Source organism: Mastigoproctus giganteus, chromosome 7 (genome assembly GCF_048544385.1).
Source record: "Mastigoproctus giganteus isolate SK-2022 chromosome 7, ASM4854438v1, whole genome shotgun sequence".
NCBI lineage: Eukaryota > Metazoa > Arthropoda > Arachnida > Uropygi > Thelyphonidae > Mastigoproctus > Mastigoproctus giganteus.
Window position 1 is genome coordinate 122016089 of NC_143581.1, and position 25420 is coordinate 122041508.

At 35.5% G+C, this 25420-nt stretch overlaps 1 protein-coding gene across 2 annotated transcripts in view; it reads right to left on the reverse strand.

Annotated features, from left to right (window-relative positions):
* The window catches only part of LOC150083174 (E3 SUMO-protein ligase RanBP2-like), a 621501-nt gene that overhangs the window by 34933 nt on the left and 561148 nt on the right, over nt 1-25420 (reverse strand). For both annotated transcript variants that reach the window (XM_090377889.1, XM_090377888.1), the window contains 3 exons: nt 22985-23066; nt 10934-11091; nt 203-454 (listed from right to left, as the gene is read on the reverse strand). In XM_090377889.1, the coding sequence (XP_090234015.1) occupies nt 203-454; nt 10934-11091; nt 22985-23066 (492 nt within the window). The remainder of the gene's footprint in view (nt 1-202; nt 455-10933; nt 11092-22984; nt 23067-25420) is intronic.

Consider the following 25420-nt stretch of genomic DNA (forward strand, 5'->3'; position numbering starts at 1 on the left):
CAAAATGTGCATGTATGTGGTTTTTTTTTTACCAATCTGGCATTCCAAAAATAAATAGAAATTTAGGTGCTAGACATACTGCTTCTCTTACACCTGCATTTAATCCTTCTGTGTACACACATTACCTTAGACTAATAAATTGAATTATTTCTGAAGACAGAGAGAGAGAATGACAACATTAACATGAAAGGCAAACACTTACTTCTTCAAAAGTTTTGTTGAATTCTTCTACTGCACCTACTGAACTGAATGTGGCACGAAACTGACATCGTTTGGGAGGGTCAATACTCATATCTACAGCAGCCCAAAATGCATTTTTCTTTTCAATACGAAGGCAAGTTTGCACTGCAATTATGTGATCACAAATAATATTTCCTCCATCATCATGCATTTGTATACGGGCACCATAAACACAATCATCATAGAGAATGCGAAGTGTACCCATTCCAAGAGACTTGAATGTATGTAAAAAAAAATAATAATAAAATAAATAAACAAATATATCAACACACACAGTGGTCATAATTAAATTGCATTACTCTGGCTAAAACGAATTTCCCAGAAGTTAAATTTGGAACTGACAGTGAAGAACATGTGGAATATGATAGGGACAAAAAAATTGGTTCTGAAAAGCAACACTAAGGTGCATTCGATGCTGTATGCAGCCACACAGCACAGTTTATCTGATCAAGTTAGAGTACAGTATGAGGAAATTACTGGTTATAAAGATGAAATGAAACTTTCAATGTGACAAATATTTGTAATGCATATGTGCTAGAAGTGTAGAATAGAACAGGCAACTGTTTTCCAATGCATATCATTGGATATGCATCGGGGAATGTTAGCAACATGCTTTGTAATTCTTTCTTTCACATTAACCAGAGATATTACCTTGGTAAATCCTGTTTATGAGCTAGGCCCATAACAAAAATAAGGATTCAGGTTTGGAGAGAAAGATGGCCAAACATTGGAAAAGATGTGGTCAATGTCAAATGTGGCCCAAAGCAACTGTTTTCCAGTTAACCAATATGCAGTGGAGCAATCATACTGCATAAAACAATATCCAAAAATCATATCTCTCTCTCTCTCTCTCTCTCTCTCTCTCTCTCTCTCTCTCTCTCTCTCTCTCTCTCTCTCTCTCTCTCTCTCTCTCTCTCTCTCACACACACACACACACACACACAGAGGAATCATATGGTGTTGGAGATGATCACAGTAAAATTTCATTTGTTACAGTACAATACATTTCAGTACCAAGTGCTCCAACTTCCTCAAATAAAAATGGTCCATTTATGAACCCACAATAAAGACTAACACAGTAGCACTGGAGAGGAACTCCCTCAATAACACTTGGAGGAAAAGTTCCCCCATATAAAATAATTACAAGTATTCATGATGTAACTGAAAAATGGGCATTGTGTTAGGTTTACCGTAACCTTTAAGATGTTCGAAGGCTGTGTCCCCCACTTCTATCACCAAAAATTGCAGAACATGGATCTTGTAAGGAGAGTGTTGTAGTTACCCGTGAAATATATAGCTGTCACCATACTGGCAGATGAGTGTGCATTTCATATGCTACAACTGGCAGTGGCATAAGAAATTTTGTCAACAACTAAATTTCTGTAAAAATTTATAATTTTCTACAATGTAATTTGGGAAAAGGTCTTTTTAAGACTACTAAATGGCAGTACTACCAAAGTAAGTAAAGGTATTACTTTTGTTTTTATAAGTTTTACCATAAAGCATGATTTTTCATCTACTTTTATTGCATTAAATAAATGCATGCAACACCAAGCATACCAAGGTGTCAACTTTTATTGAACTAGGGCATTTTTGTGCCTTTTGTTTCTGGACTAATAGCATGCAAACTGTGGTTTATGGATCTCCCAGGGATTCATAGACAAGTCTGTGGTATCCACAAGAACATGAAATCTCTTCTCGTTATATGCATCACATGCTTACTTGTCACATTAATTCTGAAAGGCAAGGAGATATTTTTAAACTCTCTGGTGTTTTTGGAAGCTAAGATATATGAAATTGTGTATCAAATGGACTGACTAAAAGACAAGTGGATAGATTTTTAATTTTATCTTCCAAATTTCACTTCTGGGATATTCATTGTTTGGTGCTTTATATATATAGAAACACCTAACACTGATTGATATATTCCATTAAAATGGATAAGGAGCATTCAAAAATTTTTCAAGTGAGATATGAGAACAGGGTAGTTAAAAACATGCAAGCATATGAATAATGATATGCTATATTTCTGTACATAATACATAAAAAAAAAAACTAAACTCCCAGTATATTATGAAAAATTTTATTTATTTATTTTCTTTAAAACAGAGTAATGGAAATTTCAAAGAAAGACCTCAGATTCGAGGTCTTTCTTTGAAAGACCTTTAAGAACAAAAAAATAGTCTCATTTTGTTTGACTTGGTTTCCATTTTACTGGTGCAAAAGCACCTAAGGATACAATGTGCCAAGATCACACCATAAAAAAGTAAAAGAGAATTAGGTTTACAGTAACCTTTAAGGGAGGTTATTCCCATCAAATAATGCACAAGTATAAAATAGGGAAAAAAAATTTCACATATAAATTAAAAATAAATGCTATAAATTAGATGTATTTGTATAAATTAAAATTTGTAAAAAATAAAAAAAAAAATTTGACATGTGGAAATTGTCTAATAACATCTGCTAAGTGTATAAGGTCCAGCCAGATGGGTAACGATGGTAAAACATATATTCCATGCAATGATAAAATTAGCACAGTCAGATAAAATATGCCAGATAGTTAAAATGGTGTCACAGTTCTGACAAATATGAGGGTCATCAGCCCGCAGCAATAATGAACACATTAGATGGCCATGTTCTATGAAGAACAATGGAACCATAGAGAGAAAGCTGAGGAGATTCAAACTGCCATAATTTGATTATAGGTATAATCTGATATAACTTATTTTCTACCTGTCTGCAACATGAACTTGCCACTGGGAATGCAATATACAGTAGACTTTGGAAATGACAGCACCTTCGGGGATTCAAGGTGCAATTATTTTGATTTTTCCGTTATCTAGAAAGTTTTATTTTTAATATACTAAATAATAATGAAGCCAAATAAGAAACAGAGAGATTAAGAATGCAATTTTATTAATTGCACATAAAAAACATAAACATGTTGATGATCCAATGTTATATTCTGTCATTAACACACTTCTGCTAACACCATGTTATATTTTCTTTATTATATCAAGTTCGGTCTGCAAGGATAGCACAGTGGTATTGTCACTGTCCTCCCCCACACAACAGGGTGGAAAAGGCCCGGGTTCGAATCCTGTCGATGACACGAGGAACTTTTACAGGCTATTTTCACTCCGTGGCTGAGTTAGTGGGTCTCAACTGTAGATAGCAAGGTCGATTTGCCTGTTTTGCCGGATGTGAAAAACCCCAGGAACTGGGGTTTTTCACATCCGGCAAAACAGGCAAATTGACCAGAGAACACATGCAATTTACAGACATGATACATGTGGGTATATGAAGTCTGTCACTAAGCTTTAATGTTGTTGTTCTTTTCTTCACTGTGGTTTTTCATTTAAAATAAATGAAAAACAGCAGTATATTAGTGATATCAGTACAGAATTCATTTTGAAAATGGCAAACGTAAACAAATAGAGTAATCACGTGACTTGCCATTTTCTTTTTCCAGCACTGCAAGACAGCTGTGCTGTATGTATACATCCAATCTCAGTGTGCTGTTATTTTGAATGTGCCATTATTTCGACAATCTATTGTATTATGTATTAGTTGCTATAATCTGTACAGGGGGAACTAACAGGCTCTGGCAGTTTTGTGGTTGTGCTAATCTGGCAGCAGAATCAGCCATATCATTATCCTCTTATTTTAAATGTGGCTTAGAATCCTGCTTTAGTGGATATCAAATAAACATTTTGAAAGAAAACGTAGCATCTGCTGAACTTGAGACAGAACTGGATGAGAACTATATCTCACAGCTGATAAGGCTGCAATGTGCTTACAGAAGTGGTATAAACCATACACCTTGAATAATTCTAAGTTTAATGTGGTCCAAGACAACTCTATAGCATACAGCTCTACATTGTATATGTTGCATTTGGGGAATCTACTCAGATATGTTACTATCTGGGAAAATGACAGCAGATCCCATAGATGATTCTGACCTTGAGCCATCGATAAATACAGGCAAGCAGGGTATTCAACTCAATGGGCTACATAGAGTTGCAGAAAGAAAGAAACCAGTGCTAGTCTTTCTCCAATTTTTTAATGAAGAATATAAACGAATATATATATATAATGAAGAATATAAACGAAGACATTAACATTACAGTTGACAAAGTCAAGAAATATGAGTGGTATTTCGACACGAATACCAAAGGTATGGTTGGCAGTCTGAGGGATATTACAGAGATTGTCCCAACACAGATCAAAAAAGAATGTTCACTTGGGGGTAGTGGAGGGGGGGTTGCAGAGATTTTAGTTTAAAAATACTGTTGCAGTAAGCACTTTCACCAAAGTGAAAGATGTGACTTGTGAACTCTAGACTGGAGATGTTCTATATGTTCCAATAGCAGTATGCAGATGGCTTGACAGCGAATAGGATCTAACCATAAAAATATGTAGTTTCTAGAGGGTAAACAGAGTATGAGATATATAAACTTGCATTTATAATCTAATTTTGACTAGACAACAGCATAATAAATGAAAAGTAAAGTGCAACAATGTGCACTCCAGTTGAGACAATATGGCGCATAGGAGTTTCAGGCCTCATGGCATTTTGCATACAATTGACAGATATGTTCGAGGAATGTCAACTTCTTATTTAATTAAGCCCCAGGAATTTTGTCTCAGGTGCCACAGGAATAGCATTTTATCTAACCAAGTTGTGATTCAAGGCTCCATTTGCAATAAAAGTGTAAGCAAACGGTCTTCTGAGATGGGAACCTGAAACCATTAGCCACTGCACAAGAGTTAAGGCAGTCAGTGGCTTGCTGCAATTGTCACTTGATGATTTTCATGTTAATATTAATAGTGACAAATGATACAAGAAAGAAAGCCTACAGAGCAGCAGCAAAAAAAAAAAAAAAAAAAAAAAAAAAAAACCACATCAACTGTCCATTCAATTAATAATTTTTTGTCGAATTCTTCCTAAAATTTATTCAAACTACCCACTTCCATAAGAAACCTCAACCAGAGAAGAGTGATTGAGTTGGTAAGGAGAACAAAGGGATACTCTTGCCCAGTGCTTTTAAAAAAAAAAAAAAAAAAAAAAAAATAGGTGCCAGTACTGATTCTTTGCTATCAGGAAAAACTGAAAATTAAAAAGATATGAAAAGTACTCTAAAAAATTATTTCCTGATATTGTTACTTTAATAGTAATGTTTTTAGAATAAGAACAACAAATTAAGTGTATTAATGCACAGTTTATTAAGCATAAATTTATTATTCAAGTATATAACAAAAATAATAAGTAAAAAATTATAAGTAAAAAAGAATAAATAAAAAAATAATTTCATAATAAAGTTTTTATAGAATATTCCAAATTTTTATTATTTTCTCATCTGACAACACTGCCGACTTCTTTTCTTACTGTTTGTGTCTGTTGCTGATGAAGTTTCCGAATCAGCCACAAAGCTACGTATGTATTTTGCTCAATCGAAGCGGGTCAGTGGTGGGCCTACAATTTTAAGAAATAGTAGTGAAGAAATTGTTTCTATCATCAACAAAGTTATGGTTGGGCTGATGATCAGATTCATTTATGAAATCCTCATTGACATTTACTTGATAAAATTTGTATCGTACTCAGAGTGTCCATCAAATGATTTAATTCTTCCGAAACCGTTTTTTCAATTAGGTATTCCTGAAATCCATGAATTGTATCTCTTTCATTCAACCTAATTGACAATTTTCTAACTTCATGTTTAGAAGGTTTAATACTGTCATTGTCCTCATTTTCCTTCTCTCGTCATCAATATTGCCATTGGTCTTTGAATTTTTTTTCTTCTTCTTCTCTCTCTTTTTTTTTTTTTTTTTGAAACTGTACAAATTGTTGGTATCATGCGAATTTATTCAGGTATTGAAACCGTGTAAGCAGAGATAGGAAAAAATTACGGAAAAATGTGGATAACACACTTCCACAAAACAACAGAATGATTATTTATCAGGGTAAAAGAAAATCACTCTCTCCTAATTCTCTTACAGTTGATTCACAGTGGTGTCCAACTTATGGCCTGCACAGAAAGTGAACTAAAACAGCATTTCAAATTTTGATAATTATCAAAAAAATTATCTCATTAAATGTTTTGTTCAGTAAATGTAATTGTGTATGTACTTAATAAAATTTTTGAATATTTTCAATTTTACTTTCACATGTAACAAAATATGGAAAATGTAACACACTAATTTTTCTCGAATCACTCAGTGTGGCTCATGAAAGAAATCTAACTTTGAATATAACCCCTGTACAGAAAAGGTTGGACATCACTGCAGTAGAAGGTTGACCAGAGCCCATTGTCAGCATCGGGAATACCCCTTGATCTGCTCACTATTCACCAGCGTGAGTTCTCTGTATGTGGGCCAGGTGGTCGGATAGATTTTAAAAGTAACACTAAGTTGTAAATTGGTAATCCCATTAGCTCTCTTAATTCATGCAGCAGCACTAATTGCCTAAATTGCCTGAAGCCCAGAAATGCGAACAGTGTGTACTGAGTTAAGTCTATCCTAATCCTTTCGTTATATGAAAATTTTCTAAGCTCAATGGAAACTATTTTAAATGCAACTTCCAAAATATCTTAACAAAGAGACAGTGAAAAATGCAAATTTGGTTAAACAACTTGAAGCTTATTTGAATAGTAGGTAAACACGCAAAAAAAAATTTATGGAATATTACAAATTTCAAATTGTACTGCATCCAAATGTCGCACGTCACTGTTAATAAAGATGCCGGTGGACTGTACCATTGCGTACCTTCACTAAAAAAGCACTGCTCTTACCACAAAAGACTTCAGTTCTGTAAGATCTGATTGATATGTTTAAAGCTCTAAGCACTAGTTTCAACGGCTCCATATCCTACTTAAAATGAGACATCCCACCCATATGCAGTAAATCCACATGAAATTACAGAAGTTAAAGAATAGCAAGGGTACTGTTCAGTTGAAGCAAGTAGTTCTGATATAAAATAGAATAGTACCAAGTACAGCATATGGGTAGCAGTAACATAACAACCCCAGAGTAACATACCAACTGTGCGGTACTACACTCAGGGTAGTGGAGAATGAAAAAGGTGATAACTGTGCAGTCAGATATGAAGTTTTCTGAGCTCATGGGGTCTTTTCAATGATATACAGGAAATTTTGCTAGCAGAGATAAGGGTGTGATTATCCCCATGTATAAGGCAATGGTCAGGCCACACCTTGAGTACTACATACAGGTCTGGAAGCCTCCTTTTAGGAAGGATGTAGAGCTACTAGAACAAGTACAGAGAAGGGCAACAAGACTGGTGAAGGGAACAAATGGATACTCTTACCAAGAAAAGCTTCAGTTTTAAAAACTGTAACATCTGGAGACAAGGCACCTGTGAGGTGATCTGATTAAGGTGTTTAAGGCTTGAATGGTTTGAGTAAGCTCAGTGCTGACAGGATTCTTCCTCTTGCTCAGATTACCCACTTGGAGCATAAATTCAAATTGAGGAAAGACAGTAGCAGAACAGTTGTGTGGAAATTTGCCAGTGGGTGGTTGACTGCTGGAACAAACTTGCATCTGTCATTGTGGAAGTTGATAGCCTAAATAAATTCAAGGAAGAACCGGGCAAACGTTTGGAGCAAATGGATGGGTGATAAGGGATTTTTTTTTTTTTTTTTGGCCAAAACTGTATAAGCTTTGTTTCTTGTATCATATGCTGCTACTATTGCTAAAAGCAAAAAAAAGCTCAACATTTAGAATGGAGAATGTTTACAGAGAGAGAAAGAGATACAATGACTCTATCGAGAGCAATCAAAAATTGTACAGAGAAATAGATAGTGCCAGTAAATTTTAACTTTTAATTTTAACTTTCCAGATATTGACTGGAACTTGTGGATTGGTCACACACATTAGGAAGACTTTTGTGGATCTATTGGATGATTGTTTTCTGCAGAAATATGCTCGAGAGGCAACAAGACAGTGTAATACTCTTGATCCGGTTATCAGCAGTGATTATTCATGATCATTCATTAGGAATTTGCAGATAAAGGAACCACTAGGTGGCAGTGATCACAGTGTACTGATGTGGGATTTACTTAAAGATATAATTACCATCAGGAGTAAAGGGAAGGGTTTTTTCCCTTCCATAAAGGTGACTACAGTGGTCTCAAACAGTTTTCAAATTCTATACAATGGGATAAACTGATGATGCTACCAACAGCATATTCTAAATGTGAAGCATTAAAGGAAGTAATCTTAGAAGGTACTAGGCTTTTCACATACTGATTAAGAAATATTGTTCAATGTTTAAGCCTAAATGGATGTCAGATGAACTAATGAGAGGTATGGCAGAGAAGAAAAATGCATGGGATGCCTATGGCAGACTATACCTGCCATAGGTTTCTGTGGGAGAAATCAATTATTACTGCTCTTATATTATTTCTCTCTGATTAGGGGTTCCACCTCTTGATGAGTATTGCTATCAAGTACATAGGGTGGTTGTTGTTATGTCTGGTGTTACTGTTGGTCATGGAACTCTGACTATCCTAGAGGTGTTCAGGATTGCGGCTTTCTGGAGTTCCTTGTACGTGTTCACTAGGAGACCTATTGCTGCTAGGCTGTTATGTAGAGTCTTTGGCACCATACCTGTGGTTGACATGATAATCAGGATGGTCGTTACTTGTTGCATATGCCACATCTCTTTGATCTCCTGTCTTAGATTCGTCTACTTCCTGATTTTTTCGCCATGGATTTTCTGCAGGTTTCCAGTATTGGGTACCACTATGTCAATCAGTCTGTTGTGTGGGATTGTTCTATTCATTATTATGGTGCAGTCCCAGTACAGCTTGTGGGTTGGGGTCTCTAGTACTGCCTGGGGTTCGTACTTCTAGTATGGTACACTTTCTTCGATCAATTGGTATTTGCTTGCTAGCTTCTGATGTATTATCCTGGCTACTTGGCCGTGTCTATGAGTATACTCAGTCTGAGTGATCACCTTGCATCCTGCGGTGATGTGCTGGATCGTTCTGAGGCCAGGTGGCATTGTTGACATGTGTCATCAAACACTTCAGATCCCTTGGTGATGTTCCAGGTGTGGATTACCTGGTCTTGGATGGCGAGCAGGAATCTTTCAGTCTCGGGGAAGAGCATAACGCTCGTGAGCCATGCATTGGAAGCAATTTTATCTCTGTGATCTTGATGGAGATCACTGTGTCTTCTCTGCCCATCTTTCTAGCTTTGTTTGTGCCTACTGGTAGGGGACTCCTCGCTTAGATTGAGTGTGGATACCGCTTGTCTATCTTCATTATGGCCTGATGGAGTGCTGCTGTGTGCTTCTGGAAGTAATCCTTCAGGTTAACTATTGCTGTCTTCTGTTGCTCAATGAGGTCTATCAGGTCCTTCCTCCTCAGGCTCCTTCGTCGTGGAGAGACTGAAAATTACCCCTTCCGGGCAATTGTCAGTCTCTCCACGGCAAATTTTGGGTGGTGTTGGCAGCTCTTGGTCATCATTGTCCTCATCTTTCTCATGATATCCTCCAGTTTGGTGTTAGTCCAATCTATGACCCAAAAGGAGTATGTTAGCACTGGGACTGCATAGGGGTTTATGGCTTTAACTATGTTTCTTCCATTCAGCTTTGCTTTCAGCAGGCTTCCGAGTCTCTGATGGTATTTTTTGGTCAGGCAGGCCTTAATTTCCTTGTGCTGTAATTGCTGAGCCTACATCATCCCCAAGTATTTGTAGGCCTCTGCCATGGCTTTGATCTCTTTACCAGTCTGCAGCTGGTAGTTTCGGTTGACTAATTTTTCCTAGTGCAATCCGTGGGTCTTGCATTTGTCTAGACCAAATTCCATCCTAATATCATTGCTGAATTCTTTGGTGATCTGGAGTAGTTGCTGCTTCTCGGTTCCCACGTAGAGCTTGATGTCATCCATGTACATCAGGTGGGCGAAAGTGTACAGGTTCTTCCTTCCTCCTTTGAGGTTATATCCATACTTGCTACTGTTGAGCATGGTGGATAGCGGGTTAAGTGCTAGACAGAACCACAATGAGCTCAGGGCATCTAACCTGAAAGATTCCTCTCCCGATGGGGATTGGCCTGGTTGTGATGTTTTCAACCTTAATGGTGGTACTCCATTTCGCCATCATTTCTCCTAGGAAGTTTGTCACTATCAGATTGACATTGTAGATGTCTTAGCCAGCTATGAATTACGGAGTCGAAGCCTTGCAGAAATTGATGTAGGCCATGTACATGTTGTGGCGTTTCTTATAGGCTTGCTCAGAAGCTTTCAAGGATTCAGTAGTCCAACTGAACAGGAGAGCTTTACCACATGCATATGACTGCAGAAAGGAATCACCAGAGGGAGAATGAACTAATTCAAAATGTAGCATTTCTTGTATAGAAAATGTTTTCCCATTTTGCATTAATCCTAAGTAATTACTTTGTGTTCTGCAATACCTGATCTGCTATAACACAACACCAAATCTATTGATTAGCCTTTGATGTTTTAAAGAGAACAGACAATATTACATTGCAACTTGCTTCAAAAGAATATTTAACTGGTGGTGTCTTCCAATTTGAATAATAATATAATAACATATTTTATAACTCAACTAGCATAAAGTAATTCATGTTATGCCAGGTGAGTTAGAAAATATAACTTAGCTAGTGTAAAAATTAAACAGAAAAGTTGATTTTAAAAACCATATAACTTACAGAATACTGATAAATCTTATCATCAAATATAGCTAAAGTAGCTCGCTTTTCAAACATTGACTGCTCTTCATCGTCAGGTGTTTCTTGATCATCAGTATTTTCATTATCTTCACTTGGAACAACACCAGCCTGAGTTATTTCTTCTTCTGTTGTTTGTTCTAATTTACAAATACACTCAGCATTAATTAAAAATAATAAGATACATAACATTTGCAATTTGTGTATTAAAAAATCCAAGATAATCTTTTAAATGCTAGGGATTATGTACAATCACACACACAAACATTCTGATCATACTCCAACACAATGACATAAGTCAGTTGAGTTTATAGCTAATCTTTTTCACAACAATGCAATCATTACCTGGTTATGAAACTAACATGATATTATAGAGTTAACAGAAACACTGTGTCAGCAAGAAATAGAGGAGGATGGGTTTCACTATGGTATTTATAATGTACAGCAGACTCTCGATTTACCAGGATCAGTTTACCAGGCCTCAAGACTCCAAATAATAATAAAAAAAAAAAAAAAAAAAAATCCAACCAGAAATCATAAAATTCAAGTAATAAACAGATGTTTTGCGAGTCGTAAATAAGCGACAAGCAGAGTGTTATAAAGTCGTCATTGGGAGATTATTTTGCAACCCCCACTGTCTTCACACCCAACCCCCGACGCTAAAAAAAAACAAGAGAGAGAGAGAGAACAAATGTTTAGTTTGTTTTAGTGCGTCACTTCGATTGTTGTGTTTCGTCGCACTGCAGAGAGAAAATTTTGTCCCATTGTTTATGTTAGGGATAACGAATTTTTTTTTTTTTTTGTTTAGAAATCATGAAAATTATAGGTGAACACAAATGAGTTGTGCTTTAATTAAACAAAAACTTGAAATTATTCAAGTTTGAAAATGGTGCATCTGTTAAATCTCTAAAGAACCATTATAATGTTGGTGACCAAACCATGCGCGAAATTGTAAAAAATAAAGAGAAGCTATTAGATTTAAAATCGACATAGAAAAAAATAAACGGAAGCATCGTATTGGACATGCGAGTAGTGCACAGTAAGTTTTTATCCATCGCCATATTTTTTAAGTAGGTTGCTGAGTATTTTTGGATATAAAGCCAGGCCTCGCATAACGTGAGTTCGATTAACGTGTGTTTCGGTTACAGCCATTTGAAAAAATTATACCACATTACACGATGCAAATTTCCAGTTAACGCGACTTTTTTTTTTTTATGCGATAGTTGAAAAAGATTTGAATTGCGCGGTAATCTTACTGCGTGTCAGACGGGCAATAAACAAACGTTTGCCTGCTGCCCGCCTCAGTGTGTTCCATCCACAATCGGAAAAAGACGTGTTACTTGTTTGTCTTCCACTAATAAAATCAATGCAGACTTGCATTTAAAAATTCAAATTTTTAAATGAGCCAGATGAAAATGTTACCGCGAAGTAGATAACGGTAAAAGAACTAGATGAAATCTTTCGTATCGCAGAGAACCTCAAACAAAAGGTTTGAGGTTCTCTGCGATATTTATTTTGCCAGGGCCCAGAGAAGATTGTTGTCAGCTATCGGAAATTGACTGATGAAGAGAGAAAGTCAACACTGTTCAAATATTTCCGCAAGAGTCATTTCTTCATTGTGTATTTTATGTCAGAGGTTCCCAAACTTTCTCGGTTCATGGCGCCCTTAGTTTTCAGTAATTTTTTCACGGCGCACCCAGACCAAAAGAAATGCCTAACAGTTCCATTTAGTAGTTAGGTCCAAACAACTTCTTTACAGAAAATTTTCATTTTGACCGTTATTATGATGCCGACTAAGAGAATAAGTGACAACGGTACTAATAAATCTATCAAAGAAAAAGAGGAAAGCGATCGAGTTGGATCAGAAAATTAAAATAAGGATGTTTGAAACTGGTCAAACATGAACAAGTATGACGCAGAATTCAGATTTGTCAGTGTCAACAGTAAACACAATAATAAAGGAGAAAGACAGAATACTCTCGATTTACCAGGACACTTCAAGACTCCAAATTAAAAAAAAAAAAAAAAAAATCATAAAATTCAATTAATAACTAGAATCTGCCGCTAAAAAAAAAAAAGAGAGAGAAGAAACGTTTGGTTTGTTTTAGTGCATCGCATGGATTGTTGTGTTCCGCTGCACCGCAAAAAAACAAATTTGTTTTGTTATTTATGTCAGGGATGCAAAATTTTTTTATAGTAAATATATATATTTTTTTGTTTAGAAATCGTTTATGATTTTTTGTTTAAAAAATCGTTTTGTTTATGAAAATGATGGATAAATGGAAAAGAGTTGCGCTTTCAGTTAAACAGACTTCAAATTATTCAAAAGTTTGAAACGGTGCATCTGTTAAATCTCTAATGAACCATTATAATGTTGGTGACCAAACCATATGCAGCATTGTAAAAAATAAAGGGAAGCTATTAGATTTAAAATCAACATCGCAAAGAATAAAGGAAAGCATTGTATTTGACACACAAGTAGTGCATGGCAAGTTATTTTTTCGTTTTTTATCTATTGCCATATTTTTTATGTAGGTTGCTAAACATTTTTCGGTCAAGTAAGTCCTGGCTTTACGCAACTATGGATTTACATTTTTTTTTTAGGATTGTAAAATTTAAAACAAAACAAAAAAAAAAAAAAAAAAAAAAGTAATCAATAACAACGATCATGGCACGCACAAATTGCACAACGTAAAAACCCACACGATTGAAGCTATAGGTATTACAAATACAATAAGATAGAATAAACACAAATACAATAAGATAGAATAAACACAAATACAATAAGATAGAGTTTAATACCCGTTTATAATTAGATGCACGAACAGAAAAGACCAGTAACCCGGGAAGTGCAAATTGTTTTTGTTTTATGGCAGTGACCTCCAGAAATGTGCTTTAGTAAAATGTGAGCTTGTGCAGGGTGATAATAGTGAGCTTTTGCCTTAACCCTGTGAAGTTCTTTACAGAAAATTTCATTTCGATTATCATGGTGCCGACTTTTTTTTTTTTTTTTTGTTGTTAGTGCATCGGCTTCTGTGGCCATTATGGCCACTAAGAGAATAATTACAGCGGCACTAGTAAATCTACCAAGATAAGGAAAGTGATCAATTTGGATCAGAAAGTTAAACAAATAAGAATGTATGAAAATGGTCAAACATTAACAAGTACTGTGCTGAATTCAAATTTGTCAATGATAATATAGTAGCAATATGTTATTAGTCATTCCCAAGTTACGTAAAACGTGATGAAGTAAGAATACACCTTACGTTATTATTATGTATGTCGACTTCTTCTGTATTTTTGGATTAACCGTGAAATTGATTACCCAGGATTTGTTTTTTACCATCTGTCCCGGAAAATCGAGAGTCTACTGTACAGTCAGTCCTCGTATAGCACGATAGTTGCGTTCCTAGAAACCCTCGTGCAATGCAAAATCATGCAATATAAACAACAAGCCCTATGGGAAAAATGGGGTTAGGTGCAGACCACCCAAGATTGAACACACATTTGTAACCAAAACATTACCAAACACAATAAATAATCGTAATAAAATACTTACGCATTTATTACAATTATTACGTAATAAAATATTGCTAATGCTTTTACTTCTATCATAAGCAAACTTGTTTTTTGTTTGATTTTCTATCCAAACAGATGACAGCCGTTCCATCTCTTCCAATTCTTTGTGTCTTAATCTAATGGATTTTAATTACACTTTGATGAAAGTTGTTTTTATTTTCTCTGCATTCTTTCTAATTCTTGGCGTTGCCTCATTTAGGTCTTTCATTTCGCTCAAAGCGTTTCACAATTTCATATTTTTTCTCTATCGACAGAGGCGGACTGGCCATAAGCCTTACCGGGGAAACCCCGGTGGGCCGGAGGCCGGTGTGATTTTGGCCATAAACCACAGTATGAGGCCACTGTAAATTTTCCCGGGTAAGAATATTTGACCCAGTCCACCTCTGTTTATCGATATTGCTTTTCTTTTTCTCTCTGAATCTGTGTCTCCACCAGGACGCTTCCTTTTCACACCTTTTAAGTATTTTACTCATTTTTAGGGAATAAAGCACAATTACAAAACGAGGAGGCACGCTTGATACACATAAACAAAGCTGCGCGTGTGTAGCAACTGAATAAACAACACCGTAAAGGCTGAGATACACTATTAACACCTCACATTTTACTAAAGCACAGTTCTAGGGGTTACTACCATAAAACAATAAAAACAATTTCCAGTTGCGTTTCTGCTAGTGGAATCTGTTATAAACTGTAGTAAACTCGATCTAATTGCATTTGCGATTATACCGATAGATAGAATTGTGTTGGTTTTTATGTTATTATGGTGAAATGTGTTTCCCCTTCACTGATATAAAACACAAATACATTTTCAGAATCTTCTCTTCATTCCTATCGTGTTGCTTTCGGTTGGAGTGATTCTGCGTTTGACTGCCATTTCTTGTAAACACAAAGGCAAATCGTGCATAAGCGAATTCGGTTCGTGTTATATAAGATATCGTTCCCCTATTTATAAATCGTGTATGATCGAATTCGTGTAATGTAAACACGTGTTATACGAGGACTGACTGTACTTGGATTTCAGGAATGCTTTTGACACTGTTGCACATGGAAGATTAAGGGCAAGTTGGTACAATGGATAAAAGATTGGTTGAGTGGGAGAAGCCAAGTAGTAATCAACAGACACTGCTTTTCATGGACTAATGCTATTAGTGGAGTTCCCCAGGGTTGGTGTTGGGCCCACTGTTGTTTTTCTATATTTATCAGTGATACTGATGAAGGCATAACATGATTAATGTCCAAGATTGCAGATAGTACAAATGTTGGCAGGGTAGCTATTGACAGTACACTACTGCAACAAGATCTAGAAATGTTGAGCAGATGGGCTGAGCGGTAGCAACTGAAGTTTAACATCGACAAATTCTAAGTACTGCATATAGGTAGCAGTAGCCCGAGAGTAACGTACCAACTGTGCAGTACTACACTGAGGGAAGTGGAGAATGAAAAGCACCTGGGGTGATTGTGCAGTCAGATATGAAGTTTTCTGAGCAGTGCACACAGGTGCAAGAGTAGCTCATGGGGTCTTTTCAATGATATACAAGAATTTTGCTAGCAGGAATAAGGAGGTGATTATTCCCTTGTATAAAGCCATGGTGATGCCACAACTTGAGTACTGCATACATGTTTTGAGGCCTCCAAACATGTACTGCATACATGTTTGGAGGCCTCATTTTAGCAAGGATGTAGAGATGCTGGAACAAGTACAGAGAAGAGCAACAAGATTGGTGATTGGAACAAAGGCTTAAGTTCTGCAAATTGCAGTGTCTGGAGACTAGGCACCTGCGAGGTGATCTGATTGAGGTGTATAAAGCCTTTAATGGTTTGAGCACGTTCAGTGCTCATGGGTTTCTTTCTGTTTACGCACCTGAGGGGGCATAACAAATTGAAGAAAGATAGTTGTAGAATAGATGTGTGAAAATTTGCCTTTAGCCACCGGGTTGTTGATTGCTGAACAAAGTTCCACCTGCCGTTGTGGAAGTTGACAGCTTAAATAAATTCAAGGATGAACTAGACAAACTTTCAGAGTGAATGGGTGGGTGAAATGGGAAGGTGGTGTGTTTTTTTTTTTTTTTTTTGCTGATGCTGTATAAACTTGCTTTCTTGCATCATATGCCAATGCTAATATATATTACCTAGTCCTGCAGCACTCAATGTACATTTGAAATGGTTGGAATTAATAACTTTTTATAAATAGAAAATTATGAGTGAGGTACAGCAGTTGAGAAGTCATGTTTTAAAGTTTTTAGTTTGTTCTAAAAATCTTTGAACTGGCTGTGGACACTAATAATTTGAAAAAGAATTGGCTAAAATTTCTGAGACCTTTTATTTTTTGAGATTTTCTGCCTATTACAAATCTGAATTCATTTTCACATTAAACTGCGTTTCACATTCCTAGTGAGCATATATGCAAAGGTGATCCAAGCATTTTTTTTTTTTTTTTTTGCCACTCTGAATTCTGGATCAGGGAGATACATTCAATACAGTGAAACTTCTCCTAACGGACATCTCTCTACAACAGACATTTTCAAATTTCCCAACTCTCCTCTATTGATTTTAACGTGTTTTCAGCTTCTTTCTAGCAGACATTCTCTGTAACGGACACGGACAGGCAATCTGCACTGTTTCGTTTAGATTAGCACTTAATTTACTTTCCCGGTAATGGACAGCGGGCGAACGCATGGCCCTTTTTCTAGGAACGTTTCTTCCACGTATTGCCTCAATTGTGTGTTTATTTTCTATTTCCGATTCTCTGAATTTTATCAAGGTTTACGTCGCAGTTCTAAACCCTTTTTCAAGAATTTTCAGGCACGTGTAAAACTTCTGATGAATTCGATGTGTGCATGGGGGGGGGGGATTTGGTCGGCCTTTTGTCTTTTGAGTTTCAGTTTTCAGTTTTCTTCAGTGTTGTGTGAAGTGCACAATGTCTTCTCGTAAACACTTAACTTTAAAAGATAAAATCGAACTCATTAATGCATATGATCGGCAAAAAATAGTGTTCGCAATCTCACTGCAAAATTCAAAATCGGGAAGATGCAGGTAAGCAACATCCTAAAGAAAAAAAATGAACTGCTCAAACAATTTCGGCAACACGGAAATGATCAGGTTCAAAAATCATTCCCGAAAACTGTTGGACTTCAAATCGACAATGTTACGTATGAGTGGTTTTGTCACGCACGTGCTAAAAAAATTCCCATTAATGGGCCTATTATTAGGGAAAAGGCTTTGGAGGTTGCAAAATCTATGGGAGTAAATGAGTTCAAAGCTTCTGTGGGATGGCTAGACAAGTTCAAAACTCGGCATAAAATTTCTTGGAAAACCGTAAGTGGTGAAGGTGGATCTGTTGATACTGGGGTTGGAACAGAGTGGACCGTCAAATTTACAACTGTGATGAAACAGGGTTGTTTTTTAAAGCTCTTCCTGAAAAAACAATGAGTCTAAAAAACGAAAGTGTCAGGGCGGAAAAATTTCTAAGGAACGTTTGACTGTACTATTGTGTACAAATATGCTGGGAGACTTTGAACAACCTCTTGTTATAGGAAAACCACAAAATCCTCGTTGTTTCAAGGGCATAAATTTGAATCTTTTGAATGTTGACTGGAAGTCTAATAAAAAAGCGCGGATGACACGAGATATCATGAGCGAATGGATAAGTCACTTTAACCAAAACATGATTCGTCAAAACAGAAAATTTATTCTTTTCATGGATAATGCTGCATCTCACCCGCACATTGAATTGTCCAACATTCAAATCGTTTTTCTGCTACCAAACACATCTCCAGAGTGTCAGTCCTTGGATCAAGGGATAATAAAAAATTTTAAACTTCACTACAGAAAGTGTTTTAAGACATCTCACTGCAAACATGAACGATGTAACATGTGCAAGTGACCTTGCAAAGAAACTCAGCATCCTAGATGCAATTCAATGGATTTCCTCTTCAGTAAACGCAATTAGAAAACAAACTGTTGTGAACTGTTTTGTAAAGTCTGGCTTCTCAAACGCAAAAATTGAAGTTGTGAACAGCAATGTGGAGCATCAAGAAGAACAAGAACTTCCAACATCTATTGATAATGTACGATACTTCCGCTACAAGTGACCCTGGCTACAAAGATATAGATTCAAACCTCACTACAGAAGATGGTGCTCTAGATATCAACGACATTATCATCAATATTTTTCAAGAAGTTCCTCATGAGGATGAAGAAATGGAAGGAAGTCATTCTGTTGAAGAACATATTAACGACGAACCACCGATGAAAATAGAAGAGCTCACACAAATCAATCGTTTAAAAATGTTTTTCATGCTGAAGAAGATACTGAAGGACTTTCGATGGTTTCTTCACTCCAAACAAATGTTGAAAACAAAATTATCAGCCGGAAGAAGGTGCAGAAGAAAATAAGTGATTACTGTATGTATTTTTCTTAAGATAAAGTCATAATATGCATAGCACAATTGTATGTATATTACTGTATTTACAAAAATATTGTGCAAAATCTGTATATAATTTAATTTAATTTTACATTAAACGTTTAACGATTTTTCTTTATCTCTTGTGTATGTAATTGTATATTATTTACAAAAATATTGTTCAAAATCTGTATAACAATTTTTCTTTCTCTCTTTTTTTTTTTTTCTCCCTCAGACTTCTTGTTAGCGGACACCTCTCTAACGGGCAAATTTTCGTTCCCCATGGCTGTCCGTTAAAGGGAAGTTTCACTTGTATTTGTTTGTTTGCTGTTGCACCTTCTGTATTCTAACAGCTATAATACACCTGCATTGCCTTACTTCAAACAATTGTTGAACCCCCCCCCAACAGTTATTTGTTGACATAACTGACAGCATCACCTAAATGGTGGGATCTGAATTAACCACTTATCCAGCATGATTAATTGCATAGATTCCAATGCAATTAACATTGGAATCTAATGATTAATTGCATTCAGATCCAATGCAATTAGGTTTATTAAAATTCCATATTATGCTAGTGTACTATGTGTGAAGTAAATGTATGTATTATATAGAATACTATTAGAAAAGGGTCATTATTATGAAGAATCACTCGGCATGGACCATTCTATAACAGTCCATGATATCTCGTGTCTATAATTCTGGGATAAATAGACATAGAACACACTGATAACTGTATTGCCTAAGTAACACCTGTTGATAGACTGATAAATGTGGGACCTAGCATTTAATAAATTCAAGTGTTGGCCATCCAAGAAGATTTCAGTCAAGTTAGCTCTACTGTCCATGAGCTTTCAGTGGAACAGGTGTCTTTCCCGCTGCTAAAATTAATTCTTTATAATTGTTCTTACAGTTGAACCTGCAATCCTAAATTATTTCACACATCCACTTTGTCGTGAACGGAATCAATTCACTTCAAAACGTATAATTTAATTTTCAAATTCAGTATTTTTCTTACCTTAGTAGGTTTTGTACCGCATCCAGAGATTGTTCCTTTGTAATTCTTATCTGCCATTATAAACCTTCGAAAATGTAACTGCATTGCATTAATTATGATACAATGTTCGAGTAAACTGTCCGTTACGGACAATGTCTAACACTGTACCGGGTGATGACTAGACTTCAGATAAATGCATATAACGCATATATTACAAGAAATATACTTGATCATTTATTAAAATGTTGATCTCGGAACTACGTAACAAGTCACCATAGTGCAATTAAATTAGCATGGGAGAAAATTTCACCGAGCATGGGAAACTTTGCTATTTATTTTCAAGCTATTGACTACATCAGATGAAACGTTTTCGTTAAAAATGCCAAAAATTCAATCTGTATGCTGGTAAAAGAGTGTTATAGTGAATCAGCGTAGAGTGAACTGCGTTATAACGAGGGCCTACTGTACTCATAAATGTTAGGATTTAGTACTACAGTCACAAGGTTATATTTTATTTATTTTTAAAATACATATGCTTGACAACACTTTACATCTTATCCAGGAGTATGCTGGGTTAGGTGAGAGTGTTTTTATTTACCTTTGTTATTATTAATTTGATCAGATTGCTTATTTGATATTGACACACTTTACTTTTTGCACATGATCTGTCCTTCTTATAGAATACTGGATGAGACAATTTCATGTGATTTAAAAGGTAAGTTGCACATTATCTTGTTGTTCTGTGACATTATCAGTAACTATCCCATCATTTTATACATTTTCATATTTAGACATAGTTGGCAGAATACATTTAATAACACTTAGTGCCAGTATTTCTGTGATTGTGAAAAATCTTTATCAGAGTTTCTCACAGTGAGAAAGAGACAATATTTTGATAGACAATATTTTCGGTGTACACTTTCCTTGAGAGAGGTCTGAGTTTGCCTAATAACATTGCCTGTGCTGGTAAAAGAGATCCCCTCAGTTTGTGACTTTCTGCATTAGTTATTTTTAGAGGAATATTGAATTCACACACACACACACACACACACACACACACACACACACACACACACACACACACACACACACACACACACACACACACACACACACACACACACACAGAGAGAGAGAGAGAGAGAGAGAGAGAGAGAGAGAGAGAGAGAGAGAGAGAGAGAGAGAGAGAGAGAGAGAGAGAGAGAGAGAGAGAAATATGAGGACTGTGCTGCACATATCTGCTTATATTGCATCTGGTTTTCTATTATATTTTGGTATCTTTTCCTCTACAATCCACATGACATGTTTTCAAGGAAAAGCAGAATATCTGCAACACAGACGGATTGTGTGTGTGTGTGTGTGTGTGTGTGTGTGTGTGTGTGTGTGTGTGTGTGTGTGTGTGTGTGTGTGTGTGTGTGTGTGTGTGTGTGCGCGCAATCTTTTGCCTCAACTCTGGATAGACCTTATCTTCTCTTCAGGTATTCTGCAAATGAACAAAATAGTAACATTTAAAATAGTTGATTAGATTAGGTATATATGGCCATACTTTTCAGTGTAAACAACTTGTCTTCACTGTTAGTAGCATGAATGACAGGCATGTAGGAGGTGGGTGTAAATAGAGTAGAAATGAGAGTCCTACTTTTCTTGTCATAATTTGTTTGGTCAAAATTACTGAGTGACCTTTCAATTCTTCTGATGTAGAAGTTAGAAAATCCCATTCTGTAATCATACTCATGAATGCAGTTAGGGAGTTTGGGGTTACTGACACAGAGTCCTGCAAATTTTGTTACTTTAACTTTTTTTTAAATTTTTTTATTGTTGCTTCTGGGTATTTCAAATAAGAAGATATCCAGCTTTACCTATAGCCTGGTCAGACAAAGGGTGCATTATAAGTCTAGTTAGCAGTAATGGGGTGAGCTAAATCTGATTCCCCCATAAGTAATGGGTGTGCTTTCCTTGTGATATGCCAAAACACTCATAGGATATGTAAACTCATCCTATGTGTATCTCAGCAAGTACTAATACTTCTCGTCTGTTCCAACAAAAGTTTAGGCTCCACAACACTGAGTTCTTGTTTAATTTAACAGATACCTGGAAACTTTAACTGCTTTAAAAACTGATTACATTTAACTGCAGATTAGGGCGAAAAAAAAAAAAAAAAAATATATGGAACCAGTGACCTCTGTTAAAAAGCAGGGAAGCTTGTTTGCAAATGCAGCAGATCTGAAATTTGTAGTTATCACTCTGAAATCACACTTAAAAAAAGGGCACAGAACTCCAATGAAAAGTGAGTTGATTGATCAGCAGAACAAACTGGCACCCTCAGTTTCTGCTAAGTGCTCACTGGACCCAGTGGCTTTTGTTTTTGCATCTGCCTATCAAAATCATCACTTTGTGCAATTTTACTAATTGAAGTTTTGTTTTCACTTTCAGTGATATTTATTATAAATTATCAATACATGCCATGCATTTATTTGAAAGTATAAAATCTCTCTCTAATTCCTAAATGAGGGGTATCTTCGATTTCTAGCACATTTAATTGCCTTTTAATTTTTCTGAGGTTCAGAAAATTCAATGTCCATAGTTTTTCATTCAAATAAATACATAGTTTTACTTTATGTATTTATTGATGGATTTATGAATTTATTTCAAAAAGGGCAAAAAACTGTAGTTCACATAATCAGCATGATTCTATAAACTACAGGAGAAAGGGAGGAGGTTAGAAAGGCACAGACACTGAAAGAGGCTACAAGATGGTAGTATATCTGAATTTTTTTTTTATACCAAACCTAATCAAACACAATATTTTTCGAAATAATTATGCTATAAAACAAATTTCATCAAAAAAAAAAAAAAAAGAAAGAAAAAGAAAAAGGAACTAATAAAAACAAAATGCTTAGAACAATTTTTGCAAATAGTTTGCTAAATTTCAGCACAAATATGACAAGGAAAGAAAAAACGGGTGTTACAATAAAAAGAAGAAAAGTATTCTATTAAGACAGATCTTTTAAATTGCATATTTTTGTAATAACATAATGACAAACTTATACTTACCATTAGAAATAAATTCTCCAGATTCTAGTTCTAATTTACACTCTTCAACTGTTCTTTTGAACTCATCAAGTATGTCTTTGGTCTAAAAAAACAATTGGGAACATTAACAAAAGTTGCTGTGGAGGTTTACTAACTAAGCTAAAGAATAAGTAGGCACACTGTTATACAAAGAATGTAATCTGCAATGTATTCCATTCTTTTAGCATTATAAAGGATGAAAACAGGTTATATAAAACCTAAAATTTTCTAATACATATATTAGTAAAATAATAAGAGGAGTTTACCTCAATATAGTGCGTAGAACACTTCCGTATGATACCCTCCAGAAATTAAAACGGAAAAAACGAAAAAATCGACAACTTACCGGTACATTAGAGTAAAATATAAATAGTTAAATAATCAATTTAACACAATTCAAATCAATTTAAAACAATTAAAAATCAAATTAACGCAATTAAAAGAATCTAACGAAAATATTCAAAACGATTTTTCTTTCCTCCCTTACTAGAATTAAAAGAATCTAACGAATATTTTCGTTAGATTCTTTTAATTGCATTAATTTGATTTTTAATTGTTTTAAATTGATTTGAATTGTGTTAAATTGATTATTTAACTATTTATATTTTACTCTAATGTACCGGTAAGTTGTCGATTTTTTCGTTTTTATTTCTGGAGGGTAATATACAGAAGTGTTGTACGCACTATATTGAGGTAAACTCCTCTTATTATTTTACTAATATTATTATCAACGTAGAACATATTGAGTAGTACAGCTCTGATTCATACTATCTAATACATATATATAAACAATATTTAAATGAAGCACTTGCAAAGAATGCCACCATTGACAACCATCTTTGTTGGATTGTTACAGAAGAGCAAGCACATGGTGTAGGCTCAATGAAGTATTTTCAAAAGAACACATATGTGCACATGTGTGTGTTTAAAACCTTTATTGCCAAAAATAATATTACATATTACAAGGTATAATATTTACATATTACAAGATATAAATTACGCGCCTCCGTAGCCAGGTGGGAAGGAGCAGCAGTGCATAGCACACGCTTCTTGATTAGACCGGGGTTCGAGCCCGTCACCACCAAATACGGAGAATGCGGAAAGATCAGGGAATGACCACCGCATATCCCGGAGCAATATGGCCTTAGTTGCTAATGCTCCTAAAAACCAAAAATAACAAAAATATAAATTACATATTACAAGGTATAATCCACATAATACCACAGCAGATTATATTTACTTGACATAAAAGTTTGTTCTGTTTATAACAAACACATATAAAAACATTGTAAAATGAATAACATTGTTGTGGCAATATATTATTTATTTTACAATAGTAGTAGAAATACTCAAACGATGACAACCACAGGTCAGAAGCAAATATTAACTTAATACCAGCATTGATAAAGATGTTTTTAGATTTTACTAGCTTAAAGAATGATGAATCACAGCAAGGGAAGTCGGTTGTTTGTTTGTTATTTGGTTTTTAGGAGCATTAGCAACTAAGGCCATATTGCTCCGGGATATGCGGTGGTCATCCCCTGGCCTTTCCGCATCCTCCGTATTTGGTGGTGACGGGCTCGAACCCCGGTCTAATCAAGAAGCGTGTGCTACGCACTGCTGCTCCTTCCCACCTGGCTACGGAGGCGCCAAGGGAAGTCGGGCCCTCACCATTGGAACTTTGTCGTGTAGACCGTTAGACAAAATTCTAAACACTAATATAATTGTTTCCAGATGACAATTAAGTGAATTTTCTAGCTCAATAAATACTTAATCAGATTATTTTCAAATTTAAGAGATGAGAAAAGAATCAGCTCAGTATAGGAATCATGTGCTCTCTGGCTGAAAGCAAATTTTTGCATATCTGTCATGTAGCCATCCTTCAGGCAGGCTTTGAAATTGCACCCATTTTCCACTGCAACACACAATGCTAAGTAAATAATGAAAGTTAGAAGGGCTGAGTGAAGTTCAAATAGGTGATGTATAAGTAAATGATAGGATAAAGAACTTATTATTCATAACACAAAAATCATCACATTTTTACACCCCACCGCTTTTGTTTTTCAGTTCTGGTGTAGTCCACACTACACCAGAACTGAAATTTCACTGACAACAAACATCTTTTTCAGCTTCAAATCAGGAGTTTAGCATATAAATGCCTGCTGTTTTTCCAGTGTAATAATTTGACACCTCGTAGATTGATTTCTATAAAATTTTATATTTGGCTTTCTTTTTAGAAAAATCTGTTAAGCAAGCAAGCCTAAATTTCATTAAAATCAAATAGAAATTCAGAAAATTATTATTTTTTTGGCCATTTGTCCACATTAACTCAACTCCCAGTGGATGGATTTTCATAAAATTCTAGATTTGGCTCTGTTAGAATGATTTGCTGAGCCCTCACAAATTTCATTACAATCA